This window comes from Chiloscyllium punctatum, chromosome 44 (assembly GCF_047496795.1).
Source record: "Chiloscyllium punctatum isolate Juve2018m chromosome 44, sChiPun1.3, whole genome shotgun sequence".
Classification (NCBI taxonomy): Eukaryota; Metazoa; Chordata; class Chondrichthyes; order Orectolobiformes; family Hemiscylliidae; genus Chiloscyllium; species Chiloscyllium punctatum.
In genome coordinates, this window is record NC_092782.1 from 45,144,718 (window position 1) to 45,158,966 (window position 14,249).

The 14,249-nt window shown below is 41.1% G+C and overlaps 1 protein-coding gene across 1 annotated transcript in view; it reads right to left on the minus strand.

The window, feature by feature from the left end:
- Nucleotides 1–14,249, minus strand: part of tnpo3 (transportin 3) — a 72,515-nt gene that overhangs the window by 12,403 nt on the left and 45,863 nt on the right. Inside the window, exons 17-19 of the mRNA XM_072562808.1 lie at nucleotides 5,651–5,767; nucleotides 2,359–2,453; nucleotides 830–986 (exon numbers count right to left, since the gene is read on the minus strand). Of these exons, the coding sequence (XP_072418909.1) occupies nucleotides 830–986; nucleotides 2,359–2,453; nucleotides 5,651–5,767 (369 nt within the window). The remainder of the gene's footprint in view (nucleotides 1–829; nucleotides 987–2,358; nucleotides 2,454–5,650; nucleotides 5,768–14,249) is intronic.

Consider the following 14,249-nt stretch of genomic DNA (forward strand, 5'->3'; position numbering starts at 1 on the left):
ATTCCCACCTCAGGCGACTGACTGTGTGGAGTTTGCATGTCTGCGTGGGTTTCCTCCGGGTGCTCTGGTTTCCTCCCACAGTCCAAAGATGTGCAGGTCAGGTGAATTGGCCATGCTAAATTGCCCGTAGTGTTAGGTAAGGGGTAGATGTACATGTAGGGGTATGGGTGGGTTACGCTTCGGCGGGGCGGTGTGGTCTTGTTGGGCCGAAGGGCCTGTTTCCACACTGTAAGTAATCTAATCTAATCTAATCTAAAAAGATGATATCTGCACATGTGGGGAAGGCTTAAACAGCACATCATACCTAACAAATATTTTATTGTGTTTTTCATACTGGAATTATATTGTAGTAAAGAAACAAGCTAGATTAAGTATTTATTTATAAATAGAGGGTATTTCTAGAACCTAAATTGTAAAGGAACTTTAACAGTAAAAGTTTGAAACATAAACGTTGAAAAATAAAACTTTTCTGAGAAAAGCTAAGTATATGCAGCAGTCAGATGTAAGGAGCCATTTCTCACGAGATCCCGCAATTAATTATCATTGGGCATGTTGGCTAAGGGTTAACTATTAGTCAGGACACCCAGCACATGTCAAATAGTGCAGCATTATCTTTAACATTCACCTGAACAGTCAGAGATTAGTGCACATACAAAAGGACCTCAGATGGTGTAGTAAGGGATAGCAGCACTAACTCAATAGGACACTGAAGCCACACAATAGGACATGAACCCACAAACCAATAAACCTGGGGTAGAAGCACTGACACTCAGCTATCTTATCCAGATTCAGGCACCCGTATTCAGTGCTCAGGCAGGAACAAACTTACATCTTTGGCAACACCTGTGTGGATAAGATCCCTCAAGAACTTCATGATACTGCAGTTGGCATCCCGGTGGTCAAGAACGACAGCTGCAATGGCACAGTTCAGGATGTGAATAATGATCTGGCTCTGCAAAAGCGTGGTTGGGCTCCGTTGAATAAATCTACATGGGGAAAGAAAGGGGAACTCCATAAATACTCGCAGAGATGTTTCATGTTACAAGAAACTCTAGAAGATTCAAAAATGATTCAGAAGACTGGTACCGAAAGATCATACTGGTCAGAAAATACTGAACATAACCAATTGCTTTTGTCTTGGAACAGCCTGAGAGGTGGTCTGTCAAGACATCTTCATGATTATAAAAGTGTTTAACAGGGAAGGTGCAGAAAATATTTGCCCACTTGAGGCTAAGCAAAATCAAGGAGCATAATATACATGGTAGCTGTTGGGGTCTTGTGGCACAGTGGTAGGGACCAATGTGCCCTGGAGGTGTCACATAAGATGGCCGAACAAATTGACTAAAATAACTATAACCATAAGATAGCCATTAATATATTCAATTTAAAGTAAAGATTGTTCTTTGCTCAAAGAGTGGTTAGAATGTGGAACTTGCTGCACATTCAAATGTGCACGGAGTAATTAAGACGAATAGGAGGAAACTGAATATGTGAAGGAGAAAACATAAAATGAATATGCTTATGGTGTTCAAAGGCCTATCAAAAACTTTATTAGCACACCACATGGTCGTAAGGAAAGTTGTGCAAAATATTTTTGCAAACTTTCATAGATAAATGAAACACCACAATATCAACCAATATTTACACTGCCACTATTCAAGTTTGCTAAAAAGCATTCAAGAGACTAAATTCCCACAGCCTCGGGAGACAGAATGAAGTATGTAATCTCATGTTAAAAAAATTTGAATAAATATCTGAATTGGAATAGATTGAAGTTAACTGACACATTTTAAGGAAACTTCTATTACATGGCTAAAAATAATCAGGTGTATTTTTTTAAAAATTCTGTGATTTGTTATGATCTGGTATGCACTGCTTGAAAGGATAATGGAAGATGATACAATAGTAACCTTCAAAGGAAAATATAAAGTGAACATTTGCAAGGCTATGGGAAAGAAGTGGAGAGTGGGTTTAATTGGATCGCTCTTTCATGAAGTGGCAGGAACTCAATGGGTTAAAATGGTCTCCTTCTGTGCTACACAATTCTCCAGGAGGCACAGAAGTGAGATGTTAGAATAATGGACTAGAATAAAGGAATCCCTGCAGTGCAGAAAGAGACCATTAGACCTATCAAGTATACACTGACCCTCCAAAATCCTGAGTTTCTGTTTTTGAGGCAGGACTAAATACTTTGCTGAGACAGGTGAAATGATAGAAACACCTTTCCAAAGAAGGGTCAGTGCTTCAGAGATTTGGTTAAAGAGACGTATACAAATATACTGAGTCACCAACAGTGCCAAGCAAGTCCTATTACATCCTTACCAGACAACAAATTACTTCACAAAATCTTTCAAGTACCTGGTTGCTAAACGGAAAAGATCATCCACTGTGTCTGGGTGATCCCGCAGGCCATTTGGCTGTTCGAGCAGTTGAAATGTTGGCATGCACAAAGCCTGCAAAAAATAGTGAAGAGTTAAAGGCACATGCCTGCAGGCCAAAGAAAGATGGCCACCATCACTACCCAGCAGGGAGGGTTGGCCCACCTTGGATGGCCTTTCTTACCTGTAATTGAGTGATGCTAAGTCCAAATGCAGCATACCTGCCCTTACAGATCAGACGTTGCCAAAAGCTCAGTGAAGGAGATAGTTTGAGGGAAATTTTCAGCAGCTTGTCAGCCAGAGGGTAAACATGAAGACTTGTCTGAATGTAGCACAATTAATCGCCCATTCTATTACGGCAAAACACTTCAGACCAACATAGATTGTCTATTAAAAAAAATTGTCTGATCAGTTTGAGGGGATCTAAGCACCTTCCATACCAGGCAACATCCTTGTAAACCTTCTCTGCACCCTCTCCAAAGCGTCGACATCCTTTTGGTATTTGGCGGCCAGAACACAGTATTCTAAACGCAGCTGAACCAAAGTCTTGTACAATTTTAATATGACCTGCCTGCTCTTATACTCAATATCCCAGCCAATGAAGGCAAGTATACCATGTGCCTTCTTGACCACTCTATCCACCTGTGCAGCCACTTTCAGGGTATAATGGACCTGAACTCCCAGATCTCTCTGCTCATCCACTTTTCCCAAAGCTCTTCTATTTACAGTATAGTTTGCTCTAGAATTAGACTTCCCAAAATGCATCACCTCACATTTGCCCAGATTGAACTCCATCTGCCACTTCTCCACCCAACTCTCCAGTCTATCTATATTCTCCTGTATTCTTAGGCAGTCCCCTATGTTTTCTGCTACTCCACCAATGTTAGTGTCATCTGCAAACTTATCGATCAGACCAACAATGCCATCCTTCAGATCACTTATGTATAATACAAACAACAGTCGCCCCAGCACTGATCCCCGTGGAATACCTTATGTACGCTTCCCTTTTCCTCTTGGCTAGTCGCACAATTTCTCCTGTCATCCACGGTTCACGAATCTTGCCTTTCCTATCCCTCGTTTTCAAAGGAACATGCCTATCCTGCACTATCTTTGAAAGCCTCCCACATATCAAATGTGGACTTCCCTTCAAATAGCTGCTCCCAATCCATATTTCCCAGCTTCTGTCAAAAGTTTGATTGGCCGTGGCCCAGTTTAGTACTCTTCCCTTACACTCTCATCTTTGTCTACGAGTATTCTAAAACTTACAGAATTGTTGTCACTGTTCCCAAAAAAAATCCCCCACTGCAACTTCTACCACCTGGCCTGGCTCATTCCCCATGTCCAATATGTCCCCTTCCCTCATTGGACTATTGATGTACTGCTCTAGAAAACTTCCCATGGATGCTCCTTACAAATTCTGCCCCATCCAGATCTCTGACACTAAGTGTATCCCAGTCAATGTTGGGAAAATTAAAATCTCCCATCACCACCACCCTGTTGCCTGTACACCTTTCTATAATCTGTTTACCTATTTGTTCTTCTACCTCACACTCACTGTTGAGAGGCCTTTAGTACAGCCCCAAGAATGCAACTGCACCCTGCTTATAGCTCAGCTCTACCTATAATGCCTCACTGCTCAAGCCCTCCATAGTACCCTCCTTTAGCACAGCCATGATATCATCCCTGACCAGCAATGCAACTCCTCCCCGCCTTTTACTTCCCTCCCTGTTCTGCCTGAAGCATCTATATCCTGGAACATTTAGTTGCCAATCATGCCCTTCCTTCAACCAAGTCTCTATGATAGTAATAACAAAATGGAAGGTGCTAGCTATGAAGGGAGGTTGAGGTTAGGATTGCTTTCATTGGAAAACAGGAGATTGATTGCAGTCTACAAAATCATGAAGGGGGGGATAGAGAAAAGCTTTTTCCCAGGATGAGGGATTTAATAATGAGAGGTCACGCTTTCAAGGTGTGAGGTGTAAAGTTTAAGGGGGATACACACGGAAAGTACTTTGCACAGAAGGTGGTAGGTGCCTGAAACGCGTGGCCAGCAGAGGTGGTCGAGGCAGGCACGGTAGATTCACTCAAGGTGAGTCTGGACAGATGCATGAGTAGGTGGGGAGCAGAGGGATAGATTTAGATAGTGGATTTGGATTGGCACAGGAGGGCCGAAGGACCTATTCCTGGGTTGTAAATCATCTTTGTTCTTATGTGACTGATCAAACCTCATTGTACGCATATCACCAAGGCTGCAGAGCACAGAGCATCTGTGATAGAAACGCAGATGCCACTAAGGGTAAACCAAACAGTTCCAGAGTTCATTGAGAAACAGTGATGCATGTTAGACGAGTTTAGTTCTTCAGGATCTAGGAGGATTCTTGTCGCATAGCAGTATTTGTCCCTGCTTCAGAGCCTGAAGATAGATGCATGACATAACACATCGGAATAGGTCAATTAAAAATATCTGCAAACTAGGTTCTCCCCCAATGTGGACAAAGGGGTCCAGAAGGGTAAGGCAGAAACTGTAGTTTTGCACTAAAATTCTTTTAAATCTTAGTTTTTTACCACTTAACTGAACATATGAATATCAGTCTGTTAAACAGAGAGGAGTCAATCAGGACTAATAGTAATCAGTTGATACAGTGTCCAGTTGTAAAAGATGGCAGAAGGAATGAAAATGTTCAGGAGTTCCACAATTCTGCAGACAAAGCCCAAAAGACTTTGAAGTGCCTCAACTCTGTGGAACCAACTTTCAATAGTATCAATACCAACTTAAACATCTTTCCGTTAAGCATTGTTAATAATATGCAATTGCAAATGTCTTCACCATTATAAAATGTCCCAAGGTGGATCACTTCAATAATAGCGTACAAAAATCAACAGTCAGATAAATAGATACTAGGACTGGTCTCTAATAGCGCGGTGAAGGAAATAGTTTTAAGAAATGTTTTAACAGAAAAAGAGGGGGCTAGAGAGCAAAATCGTTTGGAATGAAATTCCAGAGTTTCGGGCCTAGACAGCAGAAGGTTGGCACAACCACTAATGGTGGTTAGCACAACCACTAATATGTCAAAAATACCCAAGGAATGCAGGTAACTGCATAGCTCTCTCACCGATGCACCATTACCCCTGTCCTACCCTCCAATCCCCTCAAGAGTCCACACAAAGCATCCACTTGCAAGGAGACCCCAAACCATGCCTTGTCCAGGATGAATTTCTTCAGCACCGAGAGGAGATATCTTGTGGCACGGGGATACTAAATCCTACCCTACCTGTACCATGTCCAGAAGTCCTTGTCGGCAGCCTTCTTCCATTCCATATTCATCAACCAGGATACTGCCCAGGTACAGGAAGCAAGAATGTGGATGTACGCGATACACATTCACCATCTACATGGAGAGGAGAAACAGAAATATGAGGGGGAGCAATAACAAACGTTGCATCTCCAATATAGTACACAGCCCCAAGTCTTAAATTTGCAACTTCCATCATAGAACACCATTTAGCTTTTGTCTGCTACCAGATCATGCAGCAGGCTTTATTCTGATATCTCACTCAAATTTCTGATAAAATTTAAGGGAAAAAAAACCTCAAAGGTAAGCATGTAAAGTTTAAATTCACTTCTGGACATGGGCTAAATATTCTGTTACTACAGCATTTTACCATGGAAGTGTCTATTAAAGACCGAAATCACACTCTTGCTTTTCGATTTTTCAATGTTTTGTTCTGATCATCCAGTTGATCTGATTTCAAAGGTACTCTGAGTCACAAGGACAAAATTAAAGACCCTTGAAAGCACTGAAACAGAGCAATTGAAAGCTGACTTTTTAGGAGTTTATAAAACAGCTTAGAAAAAAATATATATTCAGAAGTTAATGACACTCAAACCCAGGCATATTCAGAAACAAACATTAAATGCTCAAGGAACTCCGCAGATCCAGCAGCACCAATGAGGGAAACAGAGTTTTAAAGAACAAATTATACTGGACTCAATGTTAATTTTGTTTCTCTCTCCACAGATGCAGCAAGACCTGCTGAGTTTCTCCAGCAGTTTGCTGGAAAAATACTGTGCTGTTTGCTTTAGACTTCTAGCACCCATAGTAATTTGTTTTCATACCAAGCATATTCAGAATTGATTTCAGAATGCTCTTCACACAAATCTAATGAATCATTAGCACAGGGAAAAAGAGGCAAAGGCTCTACAATGATAGTATGGTGGCTATGGTAGTGAGTTACTATCCAAAGGTTAAGGCCAATAGCCCAGAGAATGTGGGTTTAAGTTGAACATGGCAATCTACACATTATAATTCAGCTTGGAAAGCATAATTCAAACTAAAACGATGTCAAGAAAAGTGATAGCAAAGTATTAATTGTTGTAAAACTCAAACTATGATGTTCTTTAAAGATGGAAGCTTGCCATCTATACTGTTTAAATCATGTGTCAACAATACCACACCAGCGTGATTGGCCCTTAATTGCCCATTTCAGTGGGCAAGCAGTATGCTCAATTAAAGCAATCAGGGATGGTAATAAATATCCATCTTACTTGCACTGTCTATATCCAAAGAATTAATTAGTAAAGATTACAAAACAGATACAGCAATGATGGCGGTAGAAAAGGTCTAGTGTGTAGAACTTTTTCCAGGTGAATAAGCTAACATGGACTACATGACCATCCTCACTTGCAGCTGTCCCCGAGTTTCTGAACACAGCATAGTGGCCAATGTGATCTACAGTACCTATCCGCACACTGGCAGCACCGTGGCTCCTGCATCACATGGTCAACCATCTTAGTTGAGTGACTATCAAACTGGAATCCTGTGTAGGTTTAGAAAAATACACTATCTCGCACTTACTTCCAAACTAGTCACAGTCAGATTAAGAATGCTTTGTGCCCTTTCACCCAAACCATTATCATAATCAAATAAAACACAGAAACAACCCTTTAGAACACTTGCATACTGCATCAATATTAAAGCAAATCATATTACAATATGAAATAACATTTTATTTTTGCTAATTCTGTTGTTGAGAGATCAAGTTTAATATGGTTAAAGATAATTTCCATATGCCTCAGAAATACCATAAAACATTATGCAAATGATATCCTGAAATATGGTTCCTGATGGACACAGCTTATCAAATATTATGTACCCAACACAATCCCAAAACCTTCAGCTCATCTACTTTGGTGGCGTTATTAAGAGGGGCATGGGAACAATGGGTTCAGCCTTTGATTTACCTCACAGGATGAATGCGTTGTCCCAGTCAAAGTGGTGACCCTTCTCATCTGTATGTAAGGATACTAGTGAGAGAGGGTCATGTCTTTTTGTGGCAAGTTGATACTTATGTATCCTGGTGGCTAGCTTTCTGCTTGTTTGTCCAATGTAGTTCTTGAATCGACGTTTCGGGCATGAGGCCTTCTTCAGGAGGGCTCATGCCCGAAACGTCGATTCTCCTGTTCCTTGGATGCTGCCTGACCTGCTGCGCTTTTCCAGCAACACATTTTCAGCTCTGATCTCCAGCATCTGCAGTCCTCACTTTCTCCAATGTAGTTCTTGCAAGGAATTTTGCAAATAACGTTCATTTTGCTTGTTGTTTGTGTAGGGTCTCTTAAATCTGATGTTGTTACCGAGTACGGGGATAAAACATCCAAAAACAAACCTTCCAGCTCAGTGAGCAACCTTACATCCAGAACCTCAAACTGAGCTACAAATCCTCTTGAAACTCACTAACCCTAGTTATACAATTGGACAGGAGATTGGTCTCAGCATAGTTCAAATGAAGCCCTTCCCAATAGAATAGGTCTCTTTTTCCTCCCAGTAATAATACCAATACAATCATGAATTGGAACCCATTTCTCCCAAACACCTCTAACCTTATTTAGTTTATGTCAATTTTCAAGCGCCACAGGCTGTAATCCTGAGATTACACCATTGTGCTTCTACTTCTTAATTTAGCCCAGAGCTGTTCATAATCTCTCAGCAGAACCTTAGTTCTAGTTATATTGTTGGTACCTACATGGACAACGTCAACCAAATCCTTCCCCTCCCATATGATGTTCTTAACCATGGCACCAGACAAGTAACACAGCCTTTAGGAATCTATCTTTGCTGCAACGGATATTAATTCCCCAAACAATGCAATTCTCTATTACTACATTTTTTTCTCCTCTCATTTGAACAGTGCTCCATAGCACGAGCTCACCCTCCTTGCAGTCTCCACCCTTGTCTACACTGGGTCCAAGAATCTTGTACCTACTGGACAACAGTGGAGGCTCCTCTAAAACTTAATTTTGGATTCCTATGCCTGCCTCACTCCTAGTCACATCTGCCTGCCCTTGACCATGGACAAATTTGGTTGTCTCCTGTAACACTGCCCAGGTAGCTGTCCATTGTCTAATACATTGCAGTTCCACAACTCATTTCTGAGCAAAAGTGCCTTGAGCTGTTGATATTTTCTGCAGATGTGGTCATATTGATCACATTAATATCCACCAACTCCCACATACTACAAGCTGCAATCTATTGCCTGCCCAGCCATCCCTATTCCACTTAATTGATTAACTTGGAAGTTAAATATTTTAAAAGTGAATTTCAGAATTGTACTGTTCAGCCTTAATAAGTATCTTGCTTTAAACCTCTTGGCCAAAAGAGCAAGAAGAAACCCCCACCAATCATCCAACAGTTTTCCTCTGATGTCATACTTCGTTCCAACAGTTCCAATAGGTTGAAGGGACGCTCTGCCAACAATGCATATCTCCTGCTGCCATTGTCCTTCTCATGCAGCTCCATGCACTCATTCTGTGTCACAGTGATGCTGGCTTGCTGCGCACACTTCCTAGTTTGCTTCACAGTAAAGCTGACCTGCTGCATACTCTTTCCTATCTGGACTTTGTCGAGTATGAGATTCAGTAGCTCTTCTGGGTCTGAAGCACCATAGAAAATCAGAGCGGAGGCTGATCTGGACATTGCTTTCTGCCACATTGGAGCCAGAGCCCAAATGCTCCTTGCCATTGACGAGGCTGCCTGGCAGGCTGGCACTGTTCAGCCGCCTTCTAACTGCTGGGGCAGATGGCAGTATGCAGAGGCAGCCAGTGGCATAGAATCTACCCAGCTCAACTTTGGCTACACCAGATTTGTGTGCTGACAACCTATACACAAATGGATACAGGTAGGTAATCACCAAGACCGGTGCCCAAAAAGAAAGCAATTTTTAATTGTGTTTTTAATTGTGGATCAGATTCCTATTCAGTATTCCTTTTCATTATTGTTTGCTATATCTGGTCTGCTTATTGCACAGTGCAGCATTCCCTTTGCATGCTTAAAGGGAACATTGGGATAAATTCCCCCATCACTGTGCTTTATAAATATATCGTACCAAAGTGGCTGCACTGTTCAACTATATTCAATATCTAATCTGTCGACAGGTAGTGGCAATACTCAGACACTGCAGCAGCATGAAATATTGTGAAATACCAAATCTGATGGCAAAATATTGCATGGCACTTAATCAGCCATAATTCTAGTGGGGTGCCATATATTGTACAATATCACCCTCTACTGACAGGCCTAAAATATAGCAAGGGCAGCACATCTTCACTGCTCACTTTTCAGAGTATAATTGCATTGGTGTTTGTAATTTGTTGTCGAGACTTAGTGCAGAACAAAGGACCACAGTGAAGGTCATCACTATAGCTAACACATTCTGTAAATACAATAACTGTTAGCACACAGGAAATGCAGCGTATAGGAGTTCATAATCCATCTGTAGCCACATGGACAAGGTAGTAAGCTGTTGGACCAGAATCTCAATTGTTATGGTGCAAGAGGTGGTCATTTAGGGCAACATACCTGCATGGGTTTAATAAACTAGTACCAATCTCCTGATTTGTTCTCATATCCCTGATAATAATCATCCAATGCCTCAGTTGAACTGGTCTCCACTACACTTCTAGGCATTGCATTCCAAACCCTAACTACCTGCTATGTGAAAAATTCTCCCATCACCCTTACTTCATTTATCAATCACTTTAAACCTATGCAGTCATTCTTTTTTTTTCTTTTAGCATGGAATCAGCTTCTCCCTATTTACTTTGTCCAGCTCACTCAATTTTGAAAATCTCTATCAAATCTCCTCTCAGCCGCCTTCTCTCCTAGAAGTGCAGTACCCAAATTTATTCAATCTAATCTTATAACTGAAGCTTCTCATTCCTTGTAAATGGCTTTCATACTGTCTCCAATGCATTCACTAACTTCCTGTAACATGGCACCCGCAACCATACACAATACTTCAGGTGAGCTCTTGCAAAAATTCAACATCACCTCCTTGCTCATGTATTCTGCCCCTATTAATAAAACTGAGAACATTGTACACTTTATAATTGCTCCCTCCTCCTGTTCTTACACCTTTGATGATCAGTACACATATACATCTAAGTCTCTGCTGCACACACTTCAGAATTGTTTCTCCTATTTTATATTGTCTTACAACTGACGTGCATCACCTCTCACTTCTCTGGATTGAATCTCATCTGCCACCTTTCATATACTCCACCAACTTGCCTATGCCTTTTTGGAGTTTTACACTGTCCTCCACAGTTTTCAATTCTTCCAAATTTAGTGTTATCTGCAAACTTTCAAATTGTCCCCAGCGCACAGATCCAGATCATCGGTAAAGGTGAAGTTGCCATTATCCTTCTGGACTCATAGGGCTGCTCTCCCATGAGAGAGACCACGACTGATGGTAGTTTAACCATATGTTAGCTGAGAGGAGAGGTTGAGAGAAAGAGCAGTCTTTCATGGAGACCTTGGATGGTGCGGGCATTGAATCCATGCTGATGACATCACTCTGCATCACACCCAGCTGTCCATCCAATTGAGCTAACTGTTCTTTTATTGTTTTGGGATTTCCTTTTAGGTCAGCTGCTAGTGTTTTTCTCATACTTCCTTCTTCCTGCTCTCATTTGTGTTTTACCTCCAGTCTAAACCTTCAGTTTTCCTGCTGGTTTTTAGTTATATTTTCTGCTTTACATCTGTCATAAGCACACTTTTTCTTTCTAACGTTAATTTCTACTTCTTGTGTCATCCAGGGACTGCTGGATTTTTTCTCTTACCTTTTCTATTAGATAGAGTAAACCTCAATTGTATTCAAAACCACCTGCTCTTGGAGGCCATTGTTCAATTACTGTTTTCCTGCCAAACTCTTACACCAATCAATCATACTCAGCTCTATGCTTGCCTTTTAAAGTAAGCTCTCCTCACTTTTATTTTACTGCCAATTGTTGTATGTCATTCTCCAAAAGCACCATAAACTATACTATACAAAGATAACTGTCTCATAAACATTTCCCCACTGACACTTGATCCACTTGGCCAACCTCAGTTCCAAGGACCAGGTCTAACAATGCGTCCTTCCTGTTGGACTGGATGTACCAGAAACTCTTCCAAACACAAGTCCTCCAAAAGAACCACAGAGTTAATCGCAGAGGGATCTCTCTCATTTCCAGAACAATACCCACTTGCAACAATAAGCCTCACAAATAATCAAATGGGTCAATACTAAGTCATGGCTTTGAAACAGCAAATGGTACAACTACATCCTCCAGCTAAGTGGAGGATCGCCGAAACTCAACATGACAACAGAAAGCGAATTGCCAATTTGCTGGCCTGAACAGAGAATGACAGATATATAATTTTGCAGAGCAGGAAGAAACCGTGCTGGCGGCACGGTGGCCAGTGGTTAGCACTGTTGCCTCACAGCACCAGGGATCCTGGTTCAATTCCAGACTTGGACGACTGGCTGTGTGGAGTTTGCAGAAGGAGTCTCCCCTTCTGTGTGGGTTTCCTCCCTCAGTCCAAAGATGTGAGATCAGGTGAACTGGCCATGCTAAATTGCCCATAGTGTTAGGTGCATTAGTCAGAGGGAAATGAGTGTGAGTGATTTACTCTTTGGAGGGTCGGTGTGGACTTGTTGGGCCAAAGGGCCCATTTCCACACGGTAGGGAATCTAATCAAAATAAATGGAACTGAATCACCTCACTCAAACCTAAGGAATGACATTTTGAGAGACAGATCTCTTCCTCAGTTATGGCACTGCAATATATTCTATATTTGAAGGCAGGATCAGAATGACACAATCCAATAGTAACAAATCTAAGAAATTTGCATGCGAGTCTAATTTAAGATGTCTTTACAGAATTGCTCTCGAAACAAAAATTGAGGATCAACCTATGTACCTTTGGCTAGCATTAATTTGGTTCAAATGGTGTCAATTTCCTCTGTTCAAAGGCAGGGGGCTCAAGTCCCAGCCTCAAATTTGAACAAATAACCTAGGTCAACACTACTTTGCAGGATTGAAAGCACACTGCAACAATCCTCCATCAACCAGGAGGGATACAGGCTTGCAATCAATTTTCCACAAGCCAATTCTAGTCAAGCTATTCTGAGTTTTGAACAGAAGAAATGAAGAAAGAGTTGCCAATATCTTATTACCTGCTAGAGAACAAACTGCTAGAGGACTGGGAATAAGTCACCCATAGCCCTCAGATGGCATGCAGAGAAGAAACTCTAGGTACTTCTTCTATACTGCATGCTTTATCAGTGCAAACTGGCCTTAATGCAATCGATGAATTGTGGATGTTGTTTGCATATTGCAAACTTTCCGCTGAATGTGTATAGGGAGTCTTCCATAGCGCAATCTCTGGCAATTTCCCATAGCGCAATTTTCTATAGCGCAAGGTTGCAGAGGAACAACTGCTATTATAGCAGAACAACCTGTATGGGAGACACTTCAGTCTCAATTGAGAAGATTACTCACTGAACCTGCTGCATTAGAGGGAATCCTCCTACCCATCAACAGAATTTAGAATGCAAGAGATTTTAAGAACTGGGTAAAGCAATTAAATCCAAGTTCATCCCTTCATTTGAATATAAACATCCCACCCTCTGATCATGATCTTTAACTCACCTTTTAACATATCTCTGCTCTCATCCCAGACATAGATCTAAATTGCAGCTTCTACAATGCTCATTTCAAAGTTTCTTCCCTTATAACTTAATTCATTGGTCCACACCATAAAACAGAAGAGGTGGTGGTAATTCCTAGATGGGAATACCATTACAGAGATTTAGATCAGAATACACATTTTACAGGCTAAGTGCAATGAGTAATTAAGGCAGCACATGAAACTTTGGTCTTAATTATTATAAGTTGAAAATTGGGAAGATGTGTTGCAATAATACATGGTGATGGCAGAACCGTATGTGGTGCACTGAACAGTTTTGGTCCTGTCAATTTCTTAAGAGGAGATACACTAGTATTCAAAAGATATTCAATAGGCTAATTACTGGGATGAAGGGGTTAATTTATTAAGAACAGCTAAACAGATTAGGCCTTTATTCATTTGAGTTTAGAAAAATGCTGGATGATGTTTGAAATACACATGAACTTGCTGGGAATTGACAGGTTACACGTTTCCACTTGGGGTGGAAGCTTGAACTGGGTTCATAATTAAAAAATAAGGAGTAACTCATTTAAAACCGACATACAAGAGAATTTCTTCTCAGAGGATGACGAATGCCTGGAATTCTCTACAAAGAGTTATGGATGCGTGACTGTTGGAAGTATTTAAAGAGGCGACAGTAGACTTCTGAAATATCAAGGAGTTAAGGCATGTGGAAGTGTTGTGAGGTACTGAATAACCAGCTCCTGTTCCTACTTCTAACGTTCTCAGAAGATTTTAGGTTGCTGGAAATCAAACAAAATTTCACATCCACTCCCACCTGCAGAGCTCAGACGAAAAAGAACAACATTTTAAAAGAGCTTTAGCTAAAGCCATACAAGAGACCGGGCAGATTTATTGCATAGTAC